The sequence below is a fragment of the Dasypus novemcinctus genome, chromosome 18 (genome assembly GCF_030445035.2).
Source record: "Dasypus novemcinctus isolate mDasNov1 chromosome 18, mDasNov1.1.hap2, whole genome shotgun sequence".
Lineage (NCBI taxonomy): Eukaryota > Metazoa > Chordata > Mammalia > Cingulata > Dasypodidae > Dasypus > Dasypus novemcinctus.
Genome location: NC_080690.1, coordinates 42,684,861 through 42,712,601, shown reverse-complemented (window position 1 = coordinate 42,712,601; position 27,741 = coordinate 42,684,861). Strand labels below are relative to the sequence as shown.

At 44.6% G+C, this 27,741-nt stretch overlaps 1 protein-coding gene, 1 long non-coding RNA gene and 1 other non-coding gene across 3 annotated transcripts in view; 2 read left to right on the top strand and 1 right to left on the bottom strand.

Annotated features, from left to right (window-relative positions):
• Positions 1–2,310: 2,310 nt before the first annotated feature.
• The window catches only part of ABCC11 (ATP binding cassette subfamily C member 11), a gene marked incomplete at its 5' end in the record, with an annotated part of 59,968 nt that continues 34,537 nt past the window's right edge, over positions 2,311–27,741 (bottom strand). The window contains 13 exon segments of the mRNA XM_071208986.1: positions 2,311–2,394; positions 2,489–2,662; positions 5,439–5,553; positions 6,203–6,295; positions 8,980–9,124; positions 10,583–10,772; positions 13,070–13,161; positions 18,021–18,167; positions 18,170–18,216; positions 20,543–20,599; positions 20,601–20,643; positions 20,646–20,671; positions 20,775–21,022. Of these exon segments, the coding sequence (XP_071065087.1) occupies positions 2,311–2,394; positions 2,489–2,662; positions 5,439–5,553; positions 6,203–6,295; positions 8,980–9,124; positions 10,583–10,772; positions 13,070–13,161; positions 18,021–18,167; positions 18,170–18,216; positions 20,543–20,599; positions 20,601–20,643; positions 20,646–20,671; positions 20,775–21,022 (1,461 nt within the window).
• Positions 13,326–14,946, top strand: LOC131274333 (uncharacterized). Its single transcript, XR_009181568.2, has 2 exons — positions 13,326–13,871; positions 14,699–14,946. It is a non-coding gene; the product is annotated as an uncharacterized lncRNA (long non-coding RNA).
• On the top strand, positions 25,557–25,659 carry LOC111760994 (U6 spliceosomal RNA). Its single transcript, XR_002794491.1, has one exon. It is a non-coding gene; the product is annotated as a U6 spliceosomal RNA (small nuclear RNA).

Sequence of the window (27,741 nt, the reverse complement as noted above, 5' to 3'; positions counted from 1 at the left end):
CGCTGGGGGGAAGGCAACACATTTACATACTGAGTTTGGCTTTGAGACTGGCCACATTTGAGCAACATGGAAGCTCTCAGGAGGTAACTCTTCGGCACCCTGCAGCTCGAGGCCTTGTTCTTATTTCAGGTGCACAGGCTCACAAGTATAGTCATTAGTATCAAGGGCTCATTGTTGGACCTTCCTTCTTTTTTGGTCTTTGCCGTTGCTCTTGGGGGATTGTTGCTGTTCCTTTAGGGACTGTGATAGAGCTCCCCTGGCTAGGAACTCAGCACTCCCTCAGTTGTTGTTTTTAGTTGTAATCACTATGAAAATATCCAAACATTTTTATGTACCCTGGATATATGCCCTGGAGAACTCCCTGCCAACCATGTGTCCCCTGTCAATAACATCCCACACCAGTATTCTTTCCCTGCCATTGCTGAACCTCTCTGTGATCCAAAACGTCTTAAAAAATGAAGCCCAATATATTGCCAGGTTCCATTAATAGTAAAATGGAATATAGTGATGAGTTTAAAGGTTAGATATAGAATACATATTAATTTAGAAAAATTAAGGTAAAAATAAATTGAGGTATCAAAAAATCTTAAAATGCAAAAGCTTTGTTTTTGATGTTTTGCCTTCCATCACTGCAATAAGGGCAAAAGGATTTTGAAAATCTAGGAAACATTGCCAGCCCTGGAAGGAGAAGTTGGTGCCTCTGAGCAGCTGAGGAGGAGGCAGAGGGCAATGCATGTGCGTCACTGCCCGGGAATCGAGCATTCCCCTCAGCTTGGCTCAGGCATGGCGGCAGCCTCTGTCAGAATCCATTTGCACAGGCATTTGTTTGCTGTTCTCTCTACCTGGAACAGTCCTTCTTGCCCAATCCCCTTCATCTGAGTAAATGTTTGTTCATTTTCAGGTCTTGCTTGAGCTCTTGCTTCCACCAGGAAACCCATCCGACTGTCCTCATCTCCAGGCCTCTGTACCCTCTGTTGTCACCCTGCTCTTTAGTTGCCTGTTGCTTTTAGTATTTGCTTCCTCTCCTTAGTTTCCAAATCCATAAGGGCAGGAACACCATCTGTATTGTTCACCATTGCGTCCCAGCACCTACCCCAGCACAAGAAACAGTGCAGGAAATTTTTGTTTACTGAATTGATTTATCTTTTGGCATATTGGGGAAATCAGATACCTCTAATCTGAAAACAAAAAGGAAAGTACTTTGAAACATATTTCCCCCAGCAATGAGATCTCCCTAGAAATAAATTGAAAATAATTACTTTTTCTATTTATGTATCTATAATCACATAGGTATATAGTGATACCCGTAAGAAATTATCTTATTTCCAGGGGGCATATGTTATAAATTAACTCTATCGTACCCATGTAAACAAACATGGTTGAAACTACTGTTTGGGGCCTGCCAGCATTCATACTCGTTCCTTCTTTACCTACTAACAGCACCCCAATCTTATTTTGGAGCTCCCAACCTGCTCCAATCTCAGTCCATGTGATTCTGGGCAGCTGACACCAGCCCCAGGCCCAAGTGTGGGCATGAAACTCAGACCTGGCAAATCACTAATGGTAGCTTCTCATGTAATCAATTCAAGTCAGTCAATGAGATTGAGCCCTGGAGCCTTTGCCAGAACCCCTGGAGAAAGAAGCCCTGGTGTTGCTGAGCTGAAACAAGGCGAGCCTGGAGCTGCTGGTGAAAGGTGAAAGAAGGCCAGAAAATGACGTGAACCAAAGGATAGTGGAGCTGAGCGAAGAGAGATGGAGTTCACACTGACAGACATCCTTTTGATACTGGCACCTAACCCAGAACTTTTTTGGACCTCTCAGTTATGTGAGCCAATAAAGTCCTTTTTTTCTAAAAGTCAGTTTGAGGAGATTTCTGGTCTTTGAAACTGAATGAGTACTAGCTAACATAGATAGGAAGCATAACATAGAAGGTGACTTTTTCTTGGTATTATTTTTTATAAAATCGATCCATCATTGACAATACTTTGAGACAAATCAGAAACCTGAAAGCTTTTACCTTACTATGAAATTATTCAACATATAACTTAGAGAGACAGACACATGGTCATTTGACCACATGGTCTCAAATGGTACTAGGGTTCCAAGGTTTGGGGGACCATAGAGTGGCTTATTTTAGGTTCAGCTTTTCCATCCCATCAGCAGCACACCTCACCACATTCACATTTCAGCCCTGCATTCCAGAGAAGTGGCCATCTCTTGCAAGAGGGTTGTAGAGTGCAGGTCTCCCAGCTACACCTTGGTGGACCTCTGAGCCCAGCCCCTCTGGCCTCCATGCATGTCCATTTTTCCTTAGCTCAGCGAAGAGCTAGCTGAGACCAGCAGGGCTGCGAACGTGGACCCAGGCTTCTTCTGCAGCACCTTGAACCTGTCAAACTCCACCACTGGGAAGGTGGAGCAAGGAGGGGAGGGGGATACAGCTGAACTAGGTCTTGAAGAATGGGAAGCCTCCCAACCAGCCTAAGGGGGCAGCTCTTACCTCCCCATTCCCCATTACAAGGAAGTGGTCACAGTTCAGGATCATGGTGATGCAGCATGCAATGACCAGCACTGAGCAGCCCCAGAAGCTTTTGCAGATGGTCTGCTGGATCAGGGTGTCAGTCTCCAGGTCAATGGAGGCTGTGGCTTCCTCAAGGAGGATGATCTCGTGGGAATAAAACAGGTGAAGATGGTTTCCTCAGCCCCTGGAGACCCAGATCTAGTCCTGGTTCTACTGCTGATTCACTGTGGGGCTTGGGGTAAGTCCTTTCCTCTGCAGGCCTCAGCTGCCTTAGCTGTGGAACGAGAGAATGAGACTGAGTTCCAAACCCACTCCAACCTCAAATTATCCATACATTATGAGATGTCCACTCTCAACCAAGAGCTTACTATATTTTTGTGACCAGGAACTAAATTATTGGAAATCAAAATGTCCCAGTGGCAGTGTTATTAATGGCCTTCCTGTTTGCTGAAAAAATGTAGAGCAATGGTCCCCAAAGCCTGTGCAAGCTATACCCTGGGTGGCACATGAGATGGCTGCAGGTAATTCAAGGATAAAAATCTATTTTTAGTTGAACCTTTGGTATTTATTTTGTGAATAATGTGTTTTCGAAAAATCTAACTGGCACATGAAGGATGATTTCACAGTTACTGTCTAGGATGAGACCATTTTTAAAAGGCAGTATCATTAGTAAGTCAAAGTTATAGATAGTGCAGAGATATGACAGAAATCATGAAGTGGGTGAGTCAAATTTAAGAAACACAATGTAGAGGAAGCAATTTCAGCACCAAGTGGCTAAGTGACTATGAAACAGGAAACTGAGCAGTTACAAAAGTGCCACATGTATATTGCAAATTCTGTTGTTGATCTCCCTTTAAGAAGAGGGGGAATGTCCTATCTTATCTGAAACCTTTGCCCCCTCTTCAGGTCCCACTGAGTTCCACCGACTCTTTTCCCCACAGCACTTACAGTTGACACCAACATTTTCCTACATACATCATTAGTTAACAATGGAGGAGGAGGCAAGTTCTTGTGAGTGGGAGTTGTGTGGGTTTGTGAGTGATTTGCACAGACATGTGTGTGCTTACTGTGCACGTATGCATATGTGCACGTGTGTGTGCATGGGTGTGGGTGTGGGTATTAGTGTCTGCATCAAAGTGCATGCGTGTATACATGTTTAAGTGTGGGTATGTGTAGGTATGTGCTACCTCACTTGTGAGAGGGAAGGTTCACTCTGAACTGGCTCCTAATTTGAACATTTGAAATTACTGGCAAAATATTTGGAAAACTCCAAGAAACATTGTGACAGCAAACTTTTTAAAAATAGGTAATTTTGCTCTGGATCAGCTGTTTATTAGAATTTCCAATTCTAATAAAGACAACTGGGGTATCCTCCATTATAGTTTTAAGAAAGAAGTGTAGGCCATTTCTAAGTTAATGAGTTTCTAATCATTCTCCTTTTTCTAGGAAGAGAGCATCGTTACTTGGTTTTGGTGGCGGAACACACTACCAGGGTTTCATGAAGCCCAGACTGAGATCTCCAGCTACAATGCCTCGACCATGCCTTAAATATATGTGGAACGGCATTTGACAAAATGAGCAAGACCTGTGGGTTTTTGTGGAAAGAATATCTAGCCTGCTGCCCACCAGCCTGTGGTTATGGAGGAGGAAAAAAACAGTGTGGCTGCCCGTGGCAGGCGCCATCCATACAGCACCCTCTCCCTCACCTCCAGTCACCAAGTCCTATCAAATAACCCTTCTAAATATCTTCCTCCTGCTTCCACTATGCCAATCCAGATCCACTTGCCACCATGACTTGCATGGAGACCTTCAACAGCCTTCTAACAAATCCCTGACCACCAGGGCCACCCCCTTCATTCTCCATGGAAGCAGACAAAGCTCTCTCTCTAAGACACAAATATCGCTGCTGTGCTCCAGGCTTCCCCTTTCCGTTAGGGCTAAGTTCTAGCCCCTGAACAGGGATGTGGCCTCCACCTGCCTTTGCAGCCTCCTCTCTCTTGTCACCGTTGCCCCTTGCATTCACCTTTCTAGTCACACTGAACTTTTGGTACTTCCAGCTTGCCTTCTTCTTCCCTGCCTCTGTCACATGCTCCCTCTGCCTACCACACTCCCCTGCTCTCCCCTCCCCACCCAGATGCCCTCTTCAGTTGGACAACTCCTTCTCAACCCGCACATCTCTTCCAGTTAGCATCTTCAGAGTCCCTGAGTTGACGATTCATGATCATCTGAGCACTATAGCCCTCTATGATCATGGCTCACTGACCTCCCTACCTTCCTGACAAGGGCAGGAATTGTCTCTTCCCCATTAGCACTTGGTAAATATAAGCACCCCAAGAATATTTAATGAATGCATCTGGGACAAGAGACCTCAGTTTCTCCTGTAAAAAAAATGAAAATCGCAATGCCTTTCTCCCCAAGCTGTAAGGAAATGTTATCAGATTGCACAATGCAGAACCCTTACATCTGCCGTGCATCTGCACCTATAAATATAGAACTGGTGATCTGCCCATCGAGGAGAAAAGTCTGCATGAGCAAAATGTGATGATGGTTTTAAAAAAATTCTTGAGTCACCTTAGGTTTTTCAAAAGGCAGTCTCCCACATAAACAATCTCTTTCATCATTGTGACACATGCATTGCATGAGGGGGGTGGGGTACATGGGAACCTCTTATATTTTTTAAGGTAACATTTTTTGTAATCTATGTATCTTAAAAAATATATAATTTTAAAAAATGATGGGGTGTTTGGTGGAGTATATGGGAACCTCATGTTTTTTAATGTAGTGTTTTGTGTGATCTATTAACTTTAAAAAAAGATAATTAAAAAATAAAATAAAATAAAAAGTCATTCTCTTCTCAGCGTTCCCTCAGTATAACATTCAAATGGAAACAATGTCCCCTGCCTGAGGGTGGCAGTCTTACCTTGGAGTTGCCAAGGAGGCCTTGAGCAATGCAGAGCAGCTGCCCTGCCCCCACAGAGAAATTTTCACCATTTTCCACAACTGCTTACAGTCTTTTCGGGAGCTTTGAGATCAGTCACAATAGAGTTGAAGGGATACTGTGGAGGCCGCTGAGGACCAGGACCCAACCTGACCTCCTTGAGGTCTCTGGTCACATTTTGTAACCCTCTGCCCCTCTCTTTACATTCTAGATACTGGTCTTCCTATTCCTTAACTGTGCCTATATCATGCTACCTCAGGGCCTTTGCATATGCTAGTTCCTGAGCCCGGACTGTTACCTCAGAGATCTTTACCCAGCTGTCTCCTCAATATTTGGTCTCAACTCAAATGTCATGCCCTTAAAGGGGCCTTGCCTGGCCACCCTACCTAACAGTGTTCCTCTCCATGGTAGTTTCATTATGGTCACACTATCTTCACAACTATCTTAACACTATCTGAAAGTATCTCACTTATTTTTGTTGCTTTTATCTCCCATTGAATTTAAGTGCTGGGAAGGGAAAGACCTTATCTGCCTTGTCCCTGCTGTGTCCCCTGGGCACCTGGCATGCCATTGGTGCCTGAGTGCTATCAGCCCTTTTTTCAGAATCAGCTCCATGAGATGATTTAGTACATCCCCCAAAAGTAGCAGCATCTGTAATACCAACTGAGGGGAGCCCCAAAGGGTCGGCTCCCCTGTGGAAGACACAAGCAAAGACCAAGAATTTGGCTTCAGAGTGACTTACCAACTTGGTCAGGAATGTCCTCTCCAAGGCATCCCACATCTGCTGGTCTGTGTAGAAGTCAAAGGGGTCTAGGTTGAATCTGTTGGTAAGAGGAAGAGAGCATTCAGGGACCGTACCCCGTCTTTGGGCACTGTGTTCTATCCGCAGCAAAGGTGCAAAAGTGGTTGGAAATGAGCTATGGGATAAGAGGGTACCTAAGGAAACCCCCGAACCACCACGTGTGGCCATTTCTTGTGCCTGCTGGTCACCAATTCCTTCTTCTTCAGGCAGCAGCTCCCATATTTTGTTTGAGGAGACACCTCGTCCCTAGCTCTCAAGCCCACATGGTCCAGGTGGGGCTCCACCACTAACTCGAGGTATGAAGCAAGAGATTCATATATGAGCCAGTCAGCACATGTCAATCCCTGCCCACAGTGGTTAGTTCTGGGGCAAGGAGGTAACCAAGCAGACCATATCTCAGGACTTTTGTTTTTTGTTTCTTAGTTTTTGTTCTTTTGGTTTTGTTTTTTATTAGAACAGTTATAGGTTTACAGAAAAATCAGCAGAAGGTACAGAGTTCCCATATACCTACACACACACATACAATTTTCCCTATAATTAACATTTTGCTTCAGTATGTTATGTTTGTTACAATTGATGGGCCAATATTATTATAATAATGTTATTAACTATAGTCCATAGTTTACGTTATGATTCACTCTTTGGGTTGTACAGTTCTATGGTGTGAGTGTATGGTGTGTGTGCGCATGTGTGTGTGTTTAATTTTTATTCTGGTAACATATATGTAATATAAAGCTTCCCATTTTAACCACTTTCAAATATACAGTTCAGTGGTGCTGAGGTTTGCTCTTTCCCAGTGCTGACCCTGAACGGGAGAGGCTGCACCCATATTGTCACAGGAGTGGGACTCACGGAGCCCCCAGGGGCCTCTTGTGGAGCCTGTGGGGTGCAGGAAGCAGGCCCCTTGAATTCAGCCTCAGCCTTTCCAGTATCCTGGGCCAGAGAAGCCTTTTTTGCTGAGGTCATTTGGGTTTGGCTTTCCTGTCTCTTGCAGTGGAAAGAATCCTAACTGATGATGCAGACAACCAACCTCAGGTTGGGAGCTAGCTGAACTTTGCCCTCAATAAGGCTTGTGTTCATCTGACAACATGGTAAACAGTTCCCTGTTATGCAATCACCCCCTCCCTCCCCCACTGAAACCTGTTCTCAGCCTCTGCTTTAGCTTTTCCAGTTCTGACATCCACCCATATTTTGTGCCCGACTGCGTTGTGTTAAATTAGTGTCAGGTAGAACATCTTGTTTGCATGACATTTGATACTCTCCAAAATATTTTTACAGATGGGCTTACTTGCCATCCCGTCCCCCCATGAGATAGGTGGACAAGTGTCTTTTTACTTATAGTTTTTTCACTGGCAAGGAAAGTGTGGTTCAGTGTTAAATGGCTTGTTCCAGCTCACATCACAGTCAGTGTGAGAGCAAGCTGAAATCAGAGATATTCAGAGTTGGAAGAAAACCTCAAGGGCAGAGGACCCAAATCTCCTGGATTCCTGTCCACAGTTCTTCCTACTGCAAGGAGGTAATATCATAAGTTATGGGGTTAGTCAACCTATGGGCATAGCTCATCTTTACCATTTATTTGGGTGTGTCCTTAAACAAGTCACTTCAACAAGACCTTTTGAAACACCTTGCCTGTGCACATATTGCTCACTCTCCCTGGAATGACTTTCTCCCCTCTTTCTGCCAAGCAAGCTCCTACTCAATCTTCAAGACCATGCTCAAATGTTCCCTCTTCTGTGAAGCCTTCCTGGATTCATCCAGGAATTGCTCCACTTCTGGGGTCCCTTAGCACTTTGTTTATATCTATGATTTAACATTTACCTCCATGTATTGTCATGAGTTAGATGATACATCTGCACAACCCTCCTCCCCAACTAGATTGTGAGCTCTGGTGGTGTGGGTGGGGTTCATTCATGAAAGTCCCCAATCCCTAGCACATTGTCTGGCAGAGGCTCAGAAAAGGCAAGTTAAATGGAAGAAAGGATGAATGAATGATGAATAAATGAATGAGGACAGCTCTGGGGGTCAGTCCATGCTTCTGCCCTTAAGAATGCCCCTTAAATATCCCTGAGACATGTGGGATCTAGCTTATTTTTTAAAGCATTAGAAGCAGAGACTCCCCAGTCTTCCTCAGTCTCCATGACTTTGTGTCCAGCTAACATGGACTCCAAGTCCAGCACTAATCTGGATAAAGTTCAGTCTCCCCCAACTTACTTCAGAAAAAATAGAAAATGTGGCGAAGAGGGTGAAAAACTCCAGTTCTGTCTGCTTTACTGCCTGGATTATTTCTCGCTTCTCTGTGACCCAGAAGTGTTTCCCAATGTCCTGCCTAAACCTCTCCCAGTGGGTGGAGAGAAGAGGAGCCACATCTGGACATGAAAGCATATGGTAGCCAAAGTGCAAACGCTTAATGGTGAACTGAAATTTGACCAACCCCATCAGATTTAAAAATAAAAATAAAAATGAAAAGCGTGCTTGCTTTTGTTTGAGACATTATAGTTTACAAAGTGATCTTGTGTATAGCAGGGCCTCATTCAGTCCTCAAAGACACCTCAGTGAGTGACCCAGTTTGCCCAGGAGAGCTTGGGAGATTGGGGCATTGGCCCAGGGTGGCCAGCTCACGGGAGGCAGCCCTGCCCTGAAATCCTGGTCCTGGGACTCCTCCCCCAGAGCCTGCCCTACAACACCGGACTGGACCTGGCCTAGCACCTGCCTCATGGTTCCAGAGCAGGATGTTGAGGGATAAGGGAGAGCTTGGACTGCAAGTTGTGGAGGCTGATGCTGCAGATGTCCACCCCATCGATGAGAATCAGGCCTGCCACAGGCCCCACTATATGAAAGAGAGCCATCCCCAAAGAGGACTTCCCTGGTGGGCAAGAAACAAACACAAGGACTAGAACAGGTCACACTGCTCCTATATCACACTGTCCTTCCCATCTGACTGGCTCACCTCCAAGGCCCATTCTCTGTCACCCCGAGAGGGAAGAGGACTGAGGTCTCTGTTCCAAACATCTCTCTTACAGCCCAGATCAGAGACCGCAAAGGGAGCCCCTGCTCAAATCCAGCCCACACCCAGGCTTTGTAATTCCTTACCAGCATTAAGAAATTCAAAGATCCAATATGCAAAAATTCAAGTTCCATGCAGTAGAACTGGCCACACTGGGCCCACCCTCCTGGCACACCTCCCCCCCTGCTCCATGCAATAAGCAGGTAGAGCTCAAGTTGGCAGCTTCCTTTAGACAGAACAGTGTTCTCCAGCTTGCTGCACTGGCACACACACTCCTCACCCCTTTCATCCTTCTGTGGTTCCAGACCCAGGTCATCCATCCATTTTCCTTGCTAAGCCCTGAAGGTATTTGGGTCTTCAACCCCTAGGAGTGTAGAAGCTGAGTTCCCAGTGCCTGGCACACAATAGATGACCTAGAAGTATCTATTGGATGGAAACAGTCAACTGGACCAGGACCTCCTGAGAGCTTCTCTATGCCAGGTCCCAGGCCTCCCAGACCAACTGGCAGGACATAGCAAGGGAAAAACACATGAAGGATGCAGCTGGAAGCTCGTCATCTCGTGATTCTGCAAGTGCTACCAGAGTCCGTGAGGGTGGGGACCCAGGAAAGTGTGAGTCAACCAGGGTGCTACCTGGAAGAGAAGCCGGGGCTCCCAAAGGATCTTGCAGATATGAGGCTACTTTCCTAAAGCAAAGGGGATGCAACTCACAGGTAACATAGGAGCATCGGCTCAACAGGGGCAAGAACCAAATTTGAGCAGCATCTTTGAACAATGCAAAGATGGGGAGGGATGTTTGGGTCAAACCTCCCAAAAGCAATAAGAGAGGAAGGTGGGGAGAGGGGAGGAGGAAGCTGAGAAGGCTGATAGGAGAGGTCTAGGAAGGGAAGGAAGGAGAGGGAAAGAAAAAATACGAGGACCCAGATTTCACTGTTTGCCCCTTGCTCCTCACCCTCACTTAGCCTCCCCTGCACCTTGTTCATCCTTTGCATCTCAGCTCAAAGGCCTGCCCAGAGCCCAGGCCCCAGCAGCTCACAATGTCCACCATTATTTGGTAAAGCACCTCCCCATCGAGGTCCATCATGGCAGCCACCCCAGTCTGTGACCACCTTCTGTCTGTCATTATTTGGTGCTGTGTTTAGTATCTGCTTCCTCCATGAAAGCAGGAAGCTTAGGGTCTTGCTCACCTCACTGGCCCCAGTGTCTAGCCCAGAGGGAGGGCCCAGTAATACTTGTGGAGGGATTTCATGAACACGCACCCAAAATAGGCTTAGCACCTAAGACCAAAGGGAGATCAGGGTACAGAGGGCTCTGCTCAGCGAGCCCATCCTTCCCACGATGCCCACCACTTCCTGGCTGTGAATGGTCAGCTTGATACCTTTGAGGAAGATAGGTACGTTGTCTTGGTATTTTATCTGATAATCCTGGAATGTGATTTCTCCATGCTGTGGCCACCCCTGGGGACTGCTCACACCTTCCAGAGCTTCCAAAGACAACTTGGGGACACACATCTCATTTTTTAAAGAAAGAAAAAGAAACTAGTCATTATTATCAATCTCTGCCCATCCCCTGGTGACTACTGGTCTCCAGCTATTGCATCTGTGACCCACACCAGCCAGGCTTGCACTGTGGTCAAGCCACTAGTGTTAAGAGCAGAGGAGGAAAATGGTTGTGGCTCAACCAACTAGGCTCCAGTCTACCATATAGGAGGTCCAGGGTTTGATACCCAGGGCCTCCTGGTGAGGGCAAGCTGGGCCATGCAGTGAGCTAGCCCACATGGAATGCCAGCTCATGTGGGAATGATGACCCATGCAGGAGTGCCACCCTGCATGGGAATGCTGCCCAGCGCAGGAAAGCCACCCCGCACAGGAGTGCCGGCCCATGTGGAGAGCTGGCTCAGTAAGATGACACAAGAAGAGACACAGAGGAGAGAAAATAAGAAGACATAGCAGAACAGGAAGTTGAGGTGGCACAAGAGAGTAATCGCCTTTCTCCCACTCCAGAAGTTCCCAGGATTGGTTTCTGGAGTCGCCTAATGAGAATACAAGCAGACACAGAAGAACACACAGGGAATGGACACAGAGAGCAGACAATGGGAGGAATGAGGTGGCAGGGGAGAAATAAAATAAATCTTTTTTTAAAAAAGAGCAGGAGAACCCCAGGCAAGACATATGCTCTTGAATATCCTCCCACTTGCTATGCATAAGTATATCCCAGAAGAGTGAGTAACCCATATTGCTTGTCCCCTTGTTATTAACTTAGAGCCTTAAAGAAATAGAATCCAGAGTAATGATACGAAGGCAGCAGAGATAATTCACCCAGGGGGTGTGTTTTACTGCTCAGAGTCCTTCTATCTCTATCTTCAACCTATGAGGTCGGCATTTTCAGATTCATTTCACAGGTGAGAAAATAGAGACTCAGACAGTTTAAATGACTTGCTTAAGATCACACAGCTTATGAGTGGATGAACAGGGGCTCAAACCAGGTCTGCCTGACTCCAGGCCCACAACTCTGCACCCAGCACAGCTGGACGTGTTGGAGGGAGAGAACACTGGAGAAGCCGCTGAGATGCCTGGCTGCAGGTCACGACTCCAATGCCTGTACTGTGTCACAACATTGCCACTCAGCACCAAATCAGGGCCCTACAACCCACAAAGCGCTCACACAAACAGGGCTCTCTGGTCTTAAGAAAGATGCTTGATGGAAGCGGACTTGGCCCAGTGGTTAGGGCATCCATCTACCACATGGGAGGTCAGCAGTTCAAACCCCAAGCCTCCTTGACCCATGTGGAGCTGGCCCATGAGCTTTGCTGATGTGTGCAAGGAGTGCATGCCAAGCGGGTGTCCCCCATGTAGGGGAGCCCTGCACTCAAGGAGTGCGCCCCGTAAGGAATGACGCCCAACATGAAAGAAGGTGCAGCCTGCCTAAGAATGGCGCCACCCACATGGAGAGCTGACAACAAGATGACACAACAAAAAGAAACACAGATTCCCATGGCGCTGACAACAACAGAAGTGGACAAAGAAGAAGACACAGCAAATAGACACAGAGAACAGATAACCAGGGCGTGGGGGTGGTGGTGATGGGGGAAGGGGAATAAATAAATAAATAAATAAGTCTTTTAAAAAGAAAAAGAAAGATGCTTGATCTGGCCAAGCTTTAGTTTCCTCCTTTGGATAATGGATATAAATATCCAACCAATCTCAGAAGATTGTTTTGTGATTCTGTGAGATCATCTTTATAAAGGGCTTAGCAGATTGAGACACAAGAGGGGATCAATCATAATGAGATTTAGCATTAGTGAGCATTTGCTATGGGCCAGGGACTCTTCCAAGGGCTCTACATCTTATATCATTTCATCTTTGTAGCAACCCAAGAAAGTCAGTACTGTTATTGTTTCCTTTCAGAGATGGGAAACAGAGAGGTTGAATGACTTGCCCAAGGTTACACAGCTAAGTCAAATAGCAAGGCTTGGACTTGAACCCAGGTGGTATGGCTCCAAAACCTGAGCTAGTAACCATTATGACCTATACAAAGCCATCATAATAATTGGTGTTGTTATTGGACCCATTTCTAAATCAGTCCTCACAGGAGGACTGCGAGGGCTGTGGTGAGGGTCAAAAAGAGCCGATGGGTATTGAAGAGCTTCCAAGAAATACGAAGGTGTGCAGCGGTCTGGGGAAGAGGGGTTGGTAGGGCCTGGGCCTCCTGGGAAAGTCTCAGGTCCAGGAGGAAGATGGAAGGCATGGTCCACGCTTGGCTGTGGAGCTTTGCGGAGCGTCCCACACCAGCCCAGGACCTCCCTCACCTTCATGTACTGCAGCATCCCTTCTGCAGCCATGTAGTGTGCCTCTGTCTCCAAACTAATCCGGGCTGCAGCCTGGAAGTTGGACACCAGTTAGAACCAAGAAGAAGCCTCAGGAGGTCAGGAGGCGGCCGGGGCAAGCTCAGGCTCCTAATGCTCCTGAAAACTGCTCACTGCCATTCCTCTGGGAGCGACCCCTCAAATTAAGACAGTTTCCCTAGGAAGAATGGAGCAGGCACCTCCGGCGCCCCCTCAGCCCACTTCTGAATCCAGCTGCAGCTGTGGTGGGCAGCTCTGGGTGAGAATCCCACTGCTCCTGCGCCAACTCAAGTACCCTCTGGGTGTCATTCTGCCTACATCCTCTACCCCACCACAGAAACCCAGGGACAAGAGCACCCCAGAAGCACAGGGAAGTTAACACTGTTGGGAGCAAACCTCAACTAATGGGAACAGGAGCTGGACAATAAAATGCTCCCATCTCTCAGCCTCTGGGTGGACAGCCCTAGGAGCATTCCATACCCCTCATGAGATCCCAGGAGAGTTGAGCCCCAGGGACCCAGAGCAATGGCTTTCCCCCTTCCCTTCCTCCCTCTCCAGCTCTCTCAGTCCTGTTTCCCAGGAACGTCTCTTCAGTAAAGTGCCTGCACCCAAGTCCTTGCCTCAAGCTCTGCCTTCAGGGAAACTCAAGCTAAGAGGAGTCTGTGGGACTCTGAGGAGTTGGAGACACCACAGATGAGGAAACCTAGACCCCAAGAGTGGAAAGGGCACACCCAGAATCATCCAAGAAGCCAGATGCAGGGCTGAGGTTGGTACCCCAGTCTTTACCTTCTCCATCACCCCAGCCCAAGCAGTGGGCAAACAGTCATGCAGGGAATACTGGTAACAACTTCATTATTCAGTCATGCAACAAACTCTGGTGGAGGGTTCCATGCCAGGTGCTGAGCCTGACTCCACGCCACAAAGTGGAACAGACACAGACCTGTCCTCAAGGAGCTCAGGGTTGGAGAGGCAGACTGGCCAGGGATGGTTCCATGGCAGGAGTCAGCAGGGAGTTCTGTCAGGGCCCATGGAGGGGCACCCAGACAAAGGTCATAGGCAGCAACTCCTGAAAGCAGGCACTTGAGTTACATTTTTAAGGAAAAGTAGGATTTAGTAAGCTAAACATGGGTGGGAGCATGTTCCAAACAGAGAAAAGCTGGTTAGGTACCGAAAGTAGAAAAATAGAAGGATACATCCAAGACCTGATAAGCAGTTTGGCTATGTCTGAAGGAAAGAGTGTTTGAAGGGGAGGAAACATCCTCTCTAAATAATGAAATGACATGAAGTTGGACTATGAGGCCAGTGGGGAGAAGGGAGACTGCCCCTTCTCTGGTCACCCAGTGTGTGGTTGCTGGTTGCCTGATCAATTGCTCTTCCTCTTTTTTCTTGCTTGCTGGCAGTTCCTTTTTATAGTCAGGTATCTGGCAGGCTTATGCTTCAGGGAGGTTTGGTTAGCCCAAACCAAACATGTTAGTTTCACTCCCCTTGCCAATGATTGGTTTAGGTGTGTGAACTGACACAATTTTGGCCAATGAAGCATGGGGAGGAGTCAACTGTGGATATTCTAGTAAACTGTTCTTTGCTCTTTCAAAGGGACACGTGGAAGAACTTATGTCCTCTCCAACCTTTAGCTGTTATTGGATAAGGATGTATTGCTTGGAGCTGGAGCAGCCATTTTGTGACCATGAATAGACAATTGTGAGGCCAAAGCCAGGCTGCAGATAGCAGAGAAGAAAGAGAAAACAATCATGGGTTTGTACTAAGCTTTAGTGGCTTAATCTACAGAGAAAGGCCATACTCTGTCCTTCCAGTTACATCAGATAATAAATTCCCAGACTGTCGAGGTCATTTTGCATTGGTTCTTTGGCTTGCAGCCAGAAGCATCACTGTTATTTTACCAAGAAAACTCTTGGGGCTACAAAGCATCATAGCGTATGATTCCTGCCTCTCAAAGCTCAACATAATTTACTCAAGAGTGCATGCAGAAGTCAGTGAGATGCTGGCCTGACCAGGTATAGAGTGCATATTGGGGTCATGGGACCAGATTTGGGAGGCCTGGAAGGCAGGCTCTGGAGTTTAGGATTGGTGCATGAGGAGACTGAGGGTTTCCAAACGGGTGTGGCCTGATGAAAACTGTAACTAAAGATCATTCTGGTGAGAGGGTGGAAGGTGGGTTGGAGGGTTATGGGTTGGGGTCTGGGGGACATGGGACAGGAAATCTGGAAAGTTGTTACCCACCAAGATAGGGATAAGATGCTGAAACAGAGCAGTGGGCATTGAGAAGAAAGAGTGGAACAAATGATCATTTCAAAGCAAAGTCAGGCCTTTGGGCAGTTACTACTTCTCTTCCTTATGGTAGAACTACCTGGGAGAACTTTGTGCAAGGAACTGGGGGTACACAGGACAACTGTGTGAACAGAGTACCCACATACACAGAGACCCCCATGCACTCAGGGCACCTGAGTGCACAGAGCATCTGCATGCCCTGGGGGCACCTTTGTGTACAGGGTACCTGCATGCCTGGAGCACCCACATGCCCAGGACACCTGTGTGCATGGAGTACCCATGTTCCCAGGGCACCTGTGTGCACACGGGGTGCACATGTGCACAGGGCACCTGCATGTGCACAGAGCACCCTGGGAGAAGGAGACTATGCTCAGTTCAGTGCCAGCACAGGGAACCCTTTCCCCCCGAACCCCCGAACTTTGCCCTCCTTGTCTGAGTCACTGCAGGACACTGGCTTGGCATCTCTCCACATTGCTCTGAAAGGCTTGGGAGCAACTCTGCACTGCACTGATGCATGCGCTTGTGTGTTCATATGTGGGGATGGAGGTGGGTGGGTGAATGTGCTCATGGGTGAGTTTTGTCAGAAGGTGGGGAGAAGTGAGGGCAAAACTATCTCTTACAAGCTGAGGAAACATGGGCAAGTTACTTAAACTCTTTAAGCCTTAGTTTCATATCTACAGGAACAGTAATAACATTTACTGAGCATTTATTCTGTTCCAGGCACTAGTTTAGGTGTTTTACATGTACCAACCTTCAAGTTTACACATATTCCTCCAAAGTCAATGGTTTCAGTGCTTCTATTATCAGCATTTCAAAGATGAGGAATCTCAGGCCCAGCGAGGCTCACAGAACCTTCTTGGTTTGAACCAGCACATTCCAAACCACATGATTTTGATCATTTTGCTGTTTCTCATGGAGTGTGGTGAGAATTAAACCTAAGAGAGTGCCAGCTCAGCATAAAGTCTGGATAAATCCAATTTCTGTCCCCGTTGGACATCTGTGACTGTGAGCACTGCAGAACCTGTACGCCTGCAGAAGGTACTGGCCACACAGGGGCATGTGTCGCCACGTATGCATTGTGCCTACAGCAGGGGGCCTCAACAAGGAGCAAGATAAGCCTCTTTGCATACAGAAAATAGCGTCTCAGCATCAGGGCCTGATGAAAAGCTCCATGGGACATGCAGAAGATCTCAAGCCAACAGAGAGAAAGGCGCAGGACCCACAGGGAGGACAGTTAATGAATAACCTCTGGGGGTGGGTGTGCACCGGACTTGCACAGCAGGACTCCTGGAGCCTGCCTCTGCCTGCAGCCTTAGTAGCTAGCTCTTCCGTGGCTTTCTGTAGACACTGAACCTTAACAGACACTCCTTCCCCATGCCCTCCAGCCCCTGCAGCCAGGCCTGGGGAAATTCAAGCCCTGTTTCTCCAAATGAGATCCAGAGACCAGCCACATCAGTGCTCTGATAAAGAACACTTATTTTAAAATGGGATTCCTGGATCCCACCCAAGACCTTGACTCAGAATCACCAGCCAGGACTCTCCAAGAGTCATCCTCCTGGAGGCTTGCCCAGACCCAGACTGAATAAAATCTCCAAAGGTGGGGCCAAGGTGGCTGCTGTAAGTCTTAGGCATGTTAATGTTTGAGAATCACCGAGCAAGGGAAACCGACACTTTAACAACTTTTGTTGTTATTCACTAATGTTTGGATCAGCATATAAGCAGTAAAGGAAAAAGATATCAGCCAGGAAATGAAGAGATTAGTTTTCTCATCCTGGCTCTGCTTCTCATACAGTGCCCATGTGGATGCCCCCTCCCTTCTGTGGGTCTTAGTTTCCCCATCTTTACAAGGGTTGCTCTGTTGCCTATGAGATCCTCTTCCATTGCAATGTTCCACAATTTAATTAAATCTCCTTAAATACAACCCACCCAACATAGAGATGACAACAAGGAAATGGAGCAAAGCAGCAGAATTCAGAAGCCCAAGAACAGAGTGATTAAGATCACAAATGGCTAAAACCTGTAAGAAATAAATCTTCCAAAAGAAAATAAGGCTCACTCAATTGTGGAGAAGAAAAGAATTTATTCTCAATCTTGCAAGAAGGGCGCACAACCAGAAAACAAGACTGGCGCCCCCAACAAAGAAAAGTGACACCATTTATACCCCTAAACCTATCACACAAGCCCTTCCTCTGTTTCTCCATAGATTGGGTACTTCAAAGGTTACAGCCTATCCAAGAAGCTCTAACTTTCCTGAGCAAAAGTTTGTGATTAATCACTTCCCCCATCACATTCCAACCATTTTAGTTTTTACCTGCTCCCCTAGGCCAAATAAGGAAAGGAATTTAGTGCTGAATTGGTATTGACTTAGCTCTTTCTTGGGCACCTTTGTTATTGCCTATAGGAATGGCTTAAGCTGGTTTCCTTAGTTCCTACTTAACCTGGGAGTAGGAAACTGAGGCAGTATGTTGCCAGGTTACATTAATTAATATAGTCTTCCTTTATGTGAAAACTAAACTAATCTTTGTTTCTTACAAACCCAAGATAATCAAAGTCCCATGGACCCCCTGAGTCTGCTCAGGGTTCAAAGGCCAAAAACAGGCACTGCCTAGGAGAATCCCACTGCCTCACAGCAGGACAAGGCTAATCACGGTTTTAAAGTAATAGGTGGCAGAGCAAATTCCAAAAGCCGCAAACAAGGTTACTGCCAAAGTCATCAGGTTGGTCATGAGCTCAAGCTGCAATACAGCTAGTATAGAGAAGACAATCACCAGCAGGCGTTACTCTGTGCATCAATCAGCCTTTCAAATGGAAAAAGAGAGCACAACCTGAAAACCACATACCTTTGTCTAAGCTGAGTTAGGACATCAGTTGGTTCCTCTAGCATCCAACTCCCCCCTCCTACCCACAGAAATTGATGTTCTGGGGAAATTCATCCCTCCCCCTTTCTCAACCATGGATTTAGGTGGGATTGACCTGACCCCAGATGTAGGAATAGACTGACTGGCTTTGGCCTATCAGCACATGCTCTTCTCCTGGCCTTGGTGCTTAGTTCAAGGACAGGCAAAATACTCTAATTGAGCCAATGAGAGTGATTAAACACTAGGGTTTGTGAGTGAAGGGAAGCGATGAAACTCTGTGGCTATTTTGCTATCAGGACAGGAACCTGGGGTTGCCAGGGAGTCTCCAAGAACTTGAGGATGAAACTAACACTGTGGAAGGCATAGGAGTAAGACAGACAAACAGGGTTCCTGGCGACATTGTCTTATCAAGCCTCCACTGAAGTTGGCCTTCCCTTTAGAGTCCTCGTTTACATGAGCCAATAGAAGGGTCCCTTATTTTTCCCATTCCTTTGTCTTGAAAAATTTTAAGTACAAAAAAAAAGGTTTAATGAACACCTATGTATCCACCTAGATTTAGCAATTGTTAATAGTTTGTCATATTTAAACCTTTTATATTTTAAGCTAGTTTGAATTAGTTTTTATTCTGCCACATGTAACCAAAAGACCTATCAATTTCCAATTTTCACATGCCACCATCATGATTTTCCATGTCCATATACAACCTATACTTTTGTTTGGCTGATTTTTTTTAAAGATTTATTTATTTTTTTGTTTATCCCCTCCCACAAACACATTGTTTTTGTGCTTGTTGTCTGCACTCTGTGTCCATTTGCTGTGTGTTCTTTTGTGTTTGCTTGTCTTCTCTTTAGGAAGCACCGAGAACCCATCCTGGGACCTTCTCGAGTAAGAAAAAGGTGCTCAATCTCTTGTGCCACCTTAGCTCCCTGGTCTACTGCATCTCATTGTCTTTCTTCTGAGTCTCTTTTTGTTGCATCATCTTGCGGTACCAGCTCTCCATGCAGGCTAGCACTCTGTTACGGGCCAGCGCTCGTGCACGGGCCAGCTCTGCTGCACGAGCCAGCTTGCCGCATGGAGCAGCAGTCCTTTGCAGGCCAGCACACCACACAGGCCAGCTTGTCTTTACCAGGAGGCCCTGGAAATCAAACCCTGGGCCTTCTATATGGTAGATGGGAGCCCAATCACTTGAGCCACATCCGCTTCCCTGATATTTTTATTTTATTTGCCTTCAAAATATGTTCCCATCTTGCAGTCTTTGCATGTACTCTTTCCTCTGCCTGGAAGGCTCTCACCCACATATTTCCATAGCTTGGACCCTCGCTTAATTCACAACTCTCCTCAGTGTCCATTCCTTGGAGGACTTTCCCACCACTCTCTCTGCTCCTCTGCCCTGCCTTATTTTTCTTCCCAGCACCTATCTACCTAAGGAAGGGGCTGTGTCTGAGGTCTTCACTGCAGTGTTCCCATGGGCACAGGGTAGGTAGGCATCACTCCAGGGTCCTTTAGTCCTAGGGGCTATGCTATCCTCAAAGCTCCCTAATGCCCTTGGTTCACACAACATCCCAGTTAAAAGGAGCACACACCATCTCCCATACCCAAATCTTGCCCAGGCTTTGAGGCCAGCTCAAATATGACCTTCTCCCCAGCTATAGGTCATCTCTTTCCACTCTGAACACCTACAGAATTTTATCTGCTTCTCTCTTGTGCCATCTATTATAATCAACCCTGTGTTATTGCAAAAAGATGAGCCACATCTCCTCTCTCTCACCTGGCTTGAGCTTCTTGTAGGTGAAAGCCATGTCTGATTAATAATCTTTGCAAGAAGATAAGTCCATATTTTTTTGTTTGTTCCAACAAACATTTAGACGGCAAATCTATGGACACAAGTACTGAGTGAAATTCTGTTATTAGAAAGCTGTTGTCCCTGTTAGTGTATTAAAATTAGATACTTACTTGAAATTTTAAAAATGCAAGTGATACTGACAAGGTAATATATAGAACTATTAATTTTATTAATATATATATGCAATATTCTTACATCTTTGAAGTATACAAATATTTACAAACTTACAAGCTTTATTCTTATATGCACATATGGAATGGATAGGATAGAGAGCTTGATCCCCATTTTCAGAAGAGGTTCTGGAAGCTCAGAGAAGTAAACAGAATAAAACAAAGTCCTATCTGATTCTTCTGAAAATTATGTTATTCCTGGATGCTCTGTTCCCTACCGGACCATCATTCCTCACCACCCCTGCAGCCCAGTCATCCTCAGATGGACAGGAGGACACACACACTGATGAAGTCTTTGGTTTTCCCATAGACATGGATGGAGCTCAGACCAGGGAGAAAGATGGGAAAATAGAGGGGACCGGCTGTAGTTCTCCAATCTCTAAACACGTTGATGACCTTCTTGAATATCCTGCATCAAGAATGAAGGTGAATGGCCTAGGCCATCCCCCTCTGGGACCATCCAGGCCTGGGTTGGTCCCACCCTCATACCCCAAATCACAAACACCACTCACAAGCAAAAAGAGACCACTCATGTATAAAAAGCGAAGCATCCAGTGCCCACTGTGGCTCCTATCGCCAGGACAAATGCAGACAGCATACTGACAACCACCAGTTTGAAAATCACCAGCGAAAACAGGAACAAGAACTCTTCAGCCACTATGGGCACCATCTGGTCCAGCTCATCCAAATCCCCTGCAAAGCCGTTCAAAAGCCAGACTGTTGGAGTCGTGTCAAAAAAACTCATAGGGCAGTGGGAAACCTGCAGAGACAAAATCAACCTGGACCCTGAGAGTAGCTGTGCATGGTACTTAGGACTTCATGAAGATGTCTGTTATCCTCAGGCCTGAAGACTAAAGGGCATCCAGAGGAGGCTTTGTGCAGCAGTGGTCAAGAACATGGGCTCCAGAGTCAGCATGCTTGGGTTCGCTTGCTGTACTGTGTGACCTTGGGCAAGTTACTTAACCCCTCTGAGTCTCAATGTCCTAATTTGTGAAATAGGGAAGATAACAACGCTTCATAAAGCAGTGGTGAGGGTGGCACAACTCTTAAATATATTAAAAGCCTCTGAATTGTACAATTTAAAAGGGTGAATTTTATGGTGATTTTTAAAAAGGGAGAGAGGGCACATCGAAAGAACTTAGGATAAAGTACCTGATCCCTGCTAAGCATTTCATCAATAGCAGCTCTTATTATTTTCCACAAATAGGATCGTTTTCACTCAAGATTGCCAATGATGAGTAGCAGCAATTCCACTACAGCTGCATAAGACTTGGACTCCTGAGCCAAATTTAATCACGATGGTGCTTTTAGAAAGTGGTACCCCAACTTGTCTGATCTCTGAGAGCAAGTGTCCATTGGAAATCAAAGAACATTTCAAAATGAAAGGTCTCTAACAATTTGACATTTTACATCTGTCAAATGAGGACGCTGAGGCTCAGAGAAGGAGAAGAGGCTCACTGACTTGCTCAAAGTCACTCATGTAGTTAATGGCAAAATCACCACTGGAACAGACCTCTGGGGTTCCCCCAAACACCCTACCCCTCCAGCCTCACTCTTCACAGAAGGCATTTCCTATTTCTTTCTCTTTTTTTTCAAAGATTTATTTTTATTTTATTTTTCTCCCATTCCCCCCATCCCATTGTCTGCTCTCTGTGTCCATTCACTGTGTGTTTTTCTGTGTCCATTTGTATTCTCGTCAGGCAGCACCGGGAATCTGTGTCTCTTTTTGTTGCATCATCTTGCTGCGTCAGCTCTCCTTGTGTGCAGCACCACTCCTGGGCAGGCTGCACTTTTTGCGCGGGGCTGTTCTCCTTGCAGGGTGCACTCCTTGCATGTACAGCTCTCCTATGTGGGGGACAGCACTGCACATGGGCCAGCTCATCACACAGGCCAGTATGCCCTGGGTATTGAACCCTGGACCTCCTATATGGTAGGTGGACACTCTATCAGTTGAGCCAGAGCTACTTTCCTTCCTTTTTTTTTTCTTTCTCTCTATTTTTTTAAAATGTTACATTCAAAAAATATGAGGTTCCCACATACCGTCCATCCCCCTCACCCCACTCCTCCCACATCAACAAACTCTTTCATCATCGTGGCACATTCATTGCATTTGGTGAATACATTTTAGAGCACTGCTGCACCACATGGATAATGGTTTACACTGTACTTTACACTCTCCCCCAGTCCACCCAATGGGCCATGGCAGGCATACATTTTCCAGCATCTGTCCATGCAGTACCACCCAGGGCAACTTCAAGTTCTGAAAGTGCCCCCACATCATATCTCTTCTTCCCTCTCCCTACCCTCAGCAGCTACGGTGGCCACACTCTCCACGTCAGTGCTACAATTTATTTCATTACTTATCACAACAGTTCCATAGTAGAATATCAGTAAGTCCACTCTGATCCATACTCTATTCCTCCATCCTGTGGACCCTGGGATGGTGATGTCCACTCCACCTCTATATCGAGAGGGGGCTTAGATTCCACATGGATGATGGATGCAATTTGGCACTGACCCACTGGTCACCTTCATTGTCCCATGAATTTCTTAAGCTGTAACACAAGATAGGCATTAATAATATCTACTAAAGCCAAAAATAATGGAATGAAGGAAGGAGGGAGGGAGAAAGGGAGTGACATTTTAATTAGCAAATCCTAATTATTTGAGCCATGAAACATCCCTTACAGCAGCTCTCATTGCAAATGTCTGGCTTCTGCAACATTCCTGTTTGCTCTCTAAGGGGCATGGGGGAGGTAGTGAGGGCCAGAGAGGCAGGCTGTATGCTTCCTTGCTTTTTTTACCTCTGAAATATATATATCTTACCCAGAATCATCTGTTAAATACTTGAGCTAAAGCAATCGGAATTCTCACAATTCTGATTCTGTGAGAAATGAAAGGGCAAAACGGTCACCCTCTCTCAGATTCTGAACTCTTATGGGGCCAGGGGATGCAGGGAAGGGACACAGGGACAATTGAATGCAGTTCAGCTGTGGCACGCGTCCACAGTCTTCCTGAGTTCACTTTCCCTTGGGGTTAAGGATGAAGGTGCCAACAAGAGGAAAGGGCTCTGGTTGCTTCCTAAGTATCAGAAATAATTGGAGGGTTTTGTTTTGTGTTGTGTTGTTGTTTTTTGCAGTTAATCGATTTTCTCAATGATTTGTCCTTTGCTTGTAATAAAAACTACAAAGGCACGTTTTAAATCAATAAAGCCATAAAAGTAATAGGGAGCTATTTTAAATACAAAATATATTTTCTAACAGGAAATAAACATGAACATTTGTCATAATTAAAATACAAATATTACGTTGAGGCCTGGTCACTGGATATTTCTAGAATTTCTAAAATCTAGAATCATTCCAGGGAAGCAGACATACTCAACCGATAGAGCATCAGTCTACTATATGGAGGGTCCAAGGTTCGATCCCCAGGGCCTCCAGACCCGTGTGGTGAGCTGCCCACATGCAGAGCTGCTGCGCACAAGGAGTGCCGTGCCATGCAGGGGCACCCCCACATGGGAGTGCCCCACGTGCAAGGAGTGCACCCCGCAAGGAGAGCTGCCCCATGTGAGAAAAGCACAGCCCACCCAGGAGTGGTGCCACACACACAGAGATCTGATGCAGCAAGATGATGCAAAAAAATTAGATGCAGTTTCCTAGTGCCGCCAGATAATGTAAGTGGACACAGAAGAACACACAGCGAAGGGAACAGAGAGCAGACCATGGGGGGAGGGGGAAGGGGAGAGAAATAAATTTAAGAAAATAAAAATAAAATAAAAAATAGAATCATTCCTGAATTTCTAGACGTCAAAAGAACTTTGGAGACCAGCTAGTCAAGTGCTCCTGTCATGAACCAGGTAGTAAAAAGGATATCAGACATCAGGTAGAACTTCCTTCTCCTGCTTTTTGCTTCCACCACACCAGCTGCTTTATCTGAAATGTGAGGAGATGCCTCCATCTCATCCTCCAACGCTAAAATACTTAGGGGTATGACAATTCACATTCAGTTTACAAAGAATGATGGACCCCCCACACACACTTTCTGAGACCCTCTCAGAATACCTTCTCCACTTCCCCACACTCCAGCCTTCTTGAACTACATCCATTTCCCAGAAAATGCTCTGCTTTTGATCATCTCCAGCCTTCCAATCTTTTCTCCCCTTTATTAGAGAAGTTGTGGGTTTACAGAACATCATGTACAAATTACAGGATTCCCATTTACCACCTCAACAACAACTTGCATTGGTATAGAACATTTGTTACAATTGATGGTAACATATTTTTATAATTGTACTATTAATAGTATAATTATAATTGTACTATCAATTGTTTAGAGTTCATTGTGTAGTGCAGTTCCATGGACATTTTTTAAATTTTTATTCTATTATGGTATATACAATCTAATTTTAATCATATTCAGATATATATTTCAGTGTTGTTAATTGCATTCACAATATTGTGCTACCATCACCACCACCCATTACCTAAATATTTCTATCATTCCAAATAGTTACCTTGTAGATTTTAAGCCACTCCCTATCCCCACCCCTTCCCCTAATACCCTGTATTCTAGATTTTAACTCTGAGTTTGCTTATTCTAATTGTTTCAAAGTAGTGAGAACATAAAATATGTGTTCTTCTTTTTTTGCTTCTGGTTTATTTCATTCAACCTGATGTCGTTCAGCTTCATCCATGTTGTAGCACGTATCAGGGCTTCATTCTTTTTTTATAGCTGAATAATATTCCATTGTATGTATATACCACATTTTATTTATCCACACATTGATGGACACTTGGGTTGCTTGCACCTTTTGGCAGTTGTGAATAATGTTGCTATGGACATCTGTGTGCAAATATCTGTTCTAGTCCCTGCTTTCAATTTTTTCGAGACTATACCTACAAGTGGGATTGCTGGGTCATACGGTAGTTCTATACCTAGCTTTCTGAGGAACTGCCAAACTCTCTTCCACAGTGGCTGCACCATTTTACATTACCATCACCAATTAATTTGTTTTCCTATTTCTCCACATCTTCTCCAACACTTATTATTTTCTGTTTTATTTTTAATAGCAGCCATTCTAATGGGTATGAAATGGTATCTCACTGTAGTTTTAATTTGCATTTCCCTGATGGCTAATGATGTTGAGCATCTTTTCATGTGTTTTCTGGCCATTTGTATATCTTCTTTGGAGAGATGTCTGTTCAAGTATTTTGCTTGTTTTTTAAATTAGGTTGTCTTCTTATTGCTAAGATGAAGGATTTCTTTATATATTCTGGATACTAAAGCTTTATCGTGTGCTTGCTTTGGCAGCACATATACTATTGGAATGATACAGAGAAGATTAGCATGGCTCCTGCACAAGGAGACATGCAAGTTTATGAAGTATTGCACATTTTTCTGTGCTCACCCCTAGTGATGTCCCAACTCTACTCTCTAGGGGAAATTACTGACAATAGTTCTGTGTGCATTTTTCTAGATAACTTTTCTGTTTGTCTGCAAACATACATGCATAGATAATTACTTGTATTTTTTAAAAACAAACAAAAAAAGGAATCATGCTATATATGCAGTTCGCTTTTTATAAATTAATATTTAAATTAAAATTTTGATTTATTTTAAATGTTATTTATTAAATTTAATTTCAATTTGAAAAAAGAATTAGATATGTGGCTTCCAAATATTTTTTCCCATTATGTAGGTTGTATGTTACTTTCATGTTAAGGTCCTTTGAGGTACAACAGTTTTTCATTTTGATGACGTACCATTTATCTATTTTTTGTTGTTGTTGCTTGGGCTTTGGGTGTAAAAACTAAGAAACCATTGCCTAATAGAAGGTTCTGAAGGGGTTTCCCTACATTTCCTTCTTGGAGTTGATATTTCTAGCTCTTATATTAAGATCTTTGATCCATTTTTAGTTGATTTTTGTATATGGTATGAGGTAGAAGTCCTCATTTTCTATTTTCTATTTCATTTATCTCCACTCTAATCTCTGTTATTTCCTTCCTTCTGCTTGCTTTGAATTTAGTTTACTTTTTCTTTTTCAGTTCTTCCGGTTTAGAGGTGATGTCACTGATTTGAAGTCTTTCTTCTTTCTTAATGTAAGCATTTAGAGCTATGAATTTCCCTCTCAGCACTGCCTTTGTTGCATCCCATAATTTTGGTATGTTTTATTTTCAATTTCATCCACCTCAAGATATTTCCTAATTTTGCTTCTGATTTCCTCTTTAACCCATTGGTTGTTTATTAGCTTATTGCTTAATTTCCACATATTTGTGAAATCTGTTACTGATTTCTAGCTTCATTCCATTATGGTAAGAGAATATATATTATATGATTTCAATTTTTTTCTAATTTATTGAGACTTGTTTTGTGACCCTACATACCCTGAAGAATGATCCATGGGTACTCAAGAATTTGTATTCTCTTTTTGTTGGGTGCAGTGTTCCATATATGTCTGTTAGGTCTAGTTGGTTTAGTGTATCATTCAAGGCCTATACTTCCTTATTGACTTTCTGACTAGATGTTCTATCCATTATTGAAAGTGGTGTATTAAAGTTTCCTACTATTAATGTAGAATCATCAATTTTTCCCTTCAAATCTGTCAGTATTTGCATCATATAATTTGGGTCTCTGGTGTTAGGTGCATATATATTAATACTTATAATGTTACAACTTCCAGTTGAATTGTCCCTTTATCAGTTTATAACCATCTTTATCCCTCATCACAGTTTTGGACTTAATATCTATTTTTTCTGACATCAGTATAACTATCCCAGCTCTCTTTGGATTATTATTTGCATGGTATATTTTTCCATCCTTTCACCGTCAACCTACTTGTACATTTGACTTTAAGGTGAGTTTCTTATAGACAACATAAAGTTGGGTCATGCTTTTGTATCCATTCTTCCAATCTCTGCCTTTTGGCTGGTAAGAGTAATCCATTTAAATTTAGAGTTACTGTTGGTAATATAGGAATCTCTTCTGCCATTTTGCTATCTAACATTTGTAAGTCTTATAACTTTTTTGTCCCTTGGTTCCATTAATGCCTACTTTTATATTTCTTTGCTTTTCTGTGATGTACCATGTCTAGTGCCTTCTCATTTCTATCTGGATATATTTTTCATTTGCTTTCCTGTGGTTACAATGGGGTTAAAATTTAGCATCCTAAATATATAACAGTCATATTTGGTTCAATACCAACTTAACTACAAAAGTATGCACACACACTTTTCCTATTCTTCTGCCCCCTACCATTTTTTGTACTCCTTACCACTTATTTCTTTGTACATTGTATGTCAAAAACCATAGATTATGTATTTTGGCACCTTTACATACCAAAAAATACAATACAATACTAGTGGCACTTAAAATTACCTAAATGGTTACGTTTACTATAGGTCTTTATTTCTTTATGCTGCTCTGAATGACTGTCTAGTGCCCTTTTCTTTCAGTTTGAAGAACTCCCTTTAGCATTGCTTA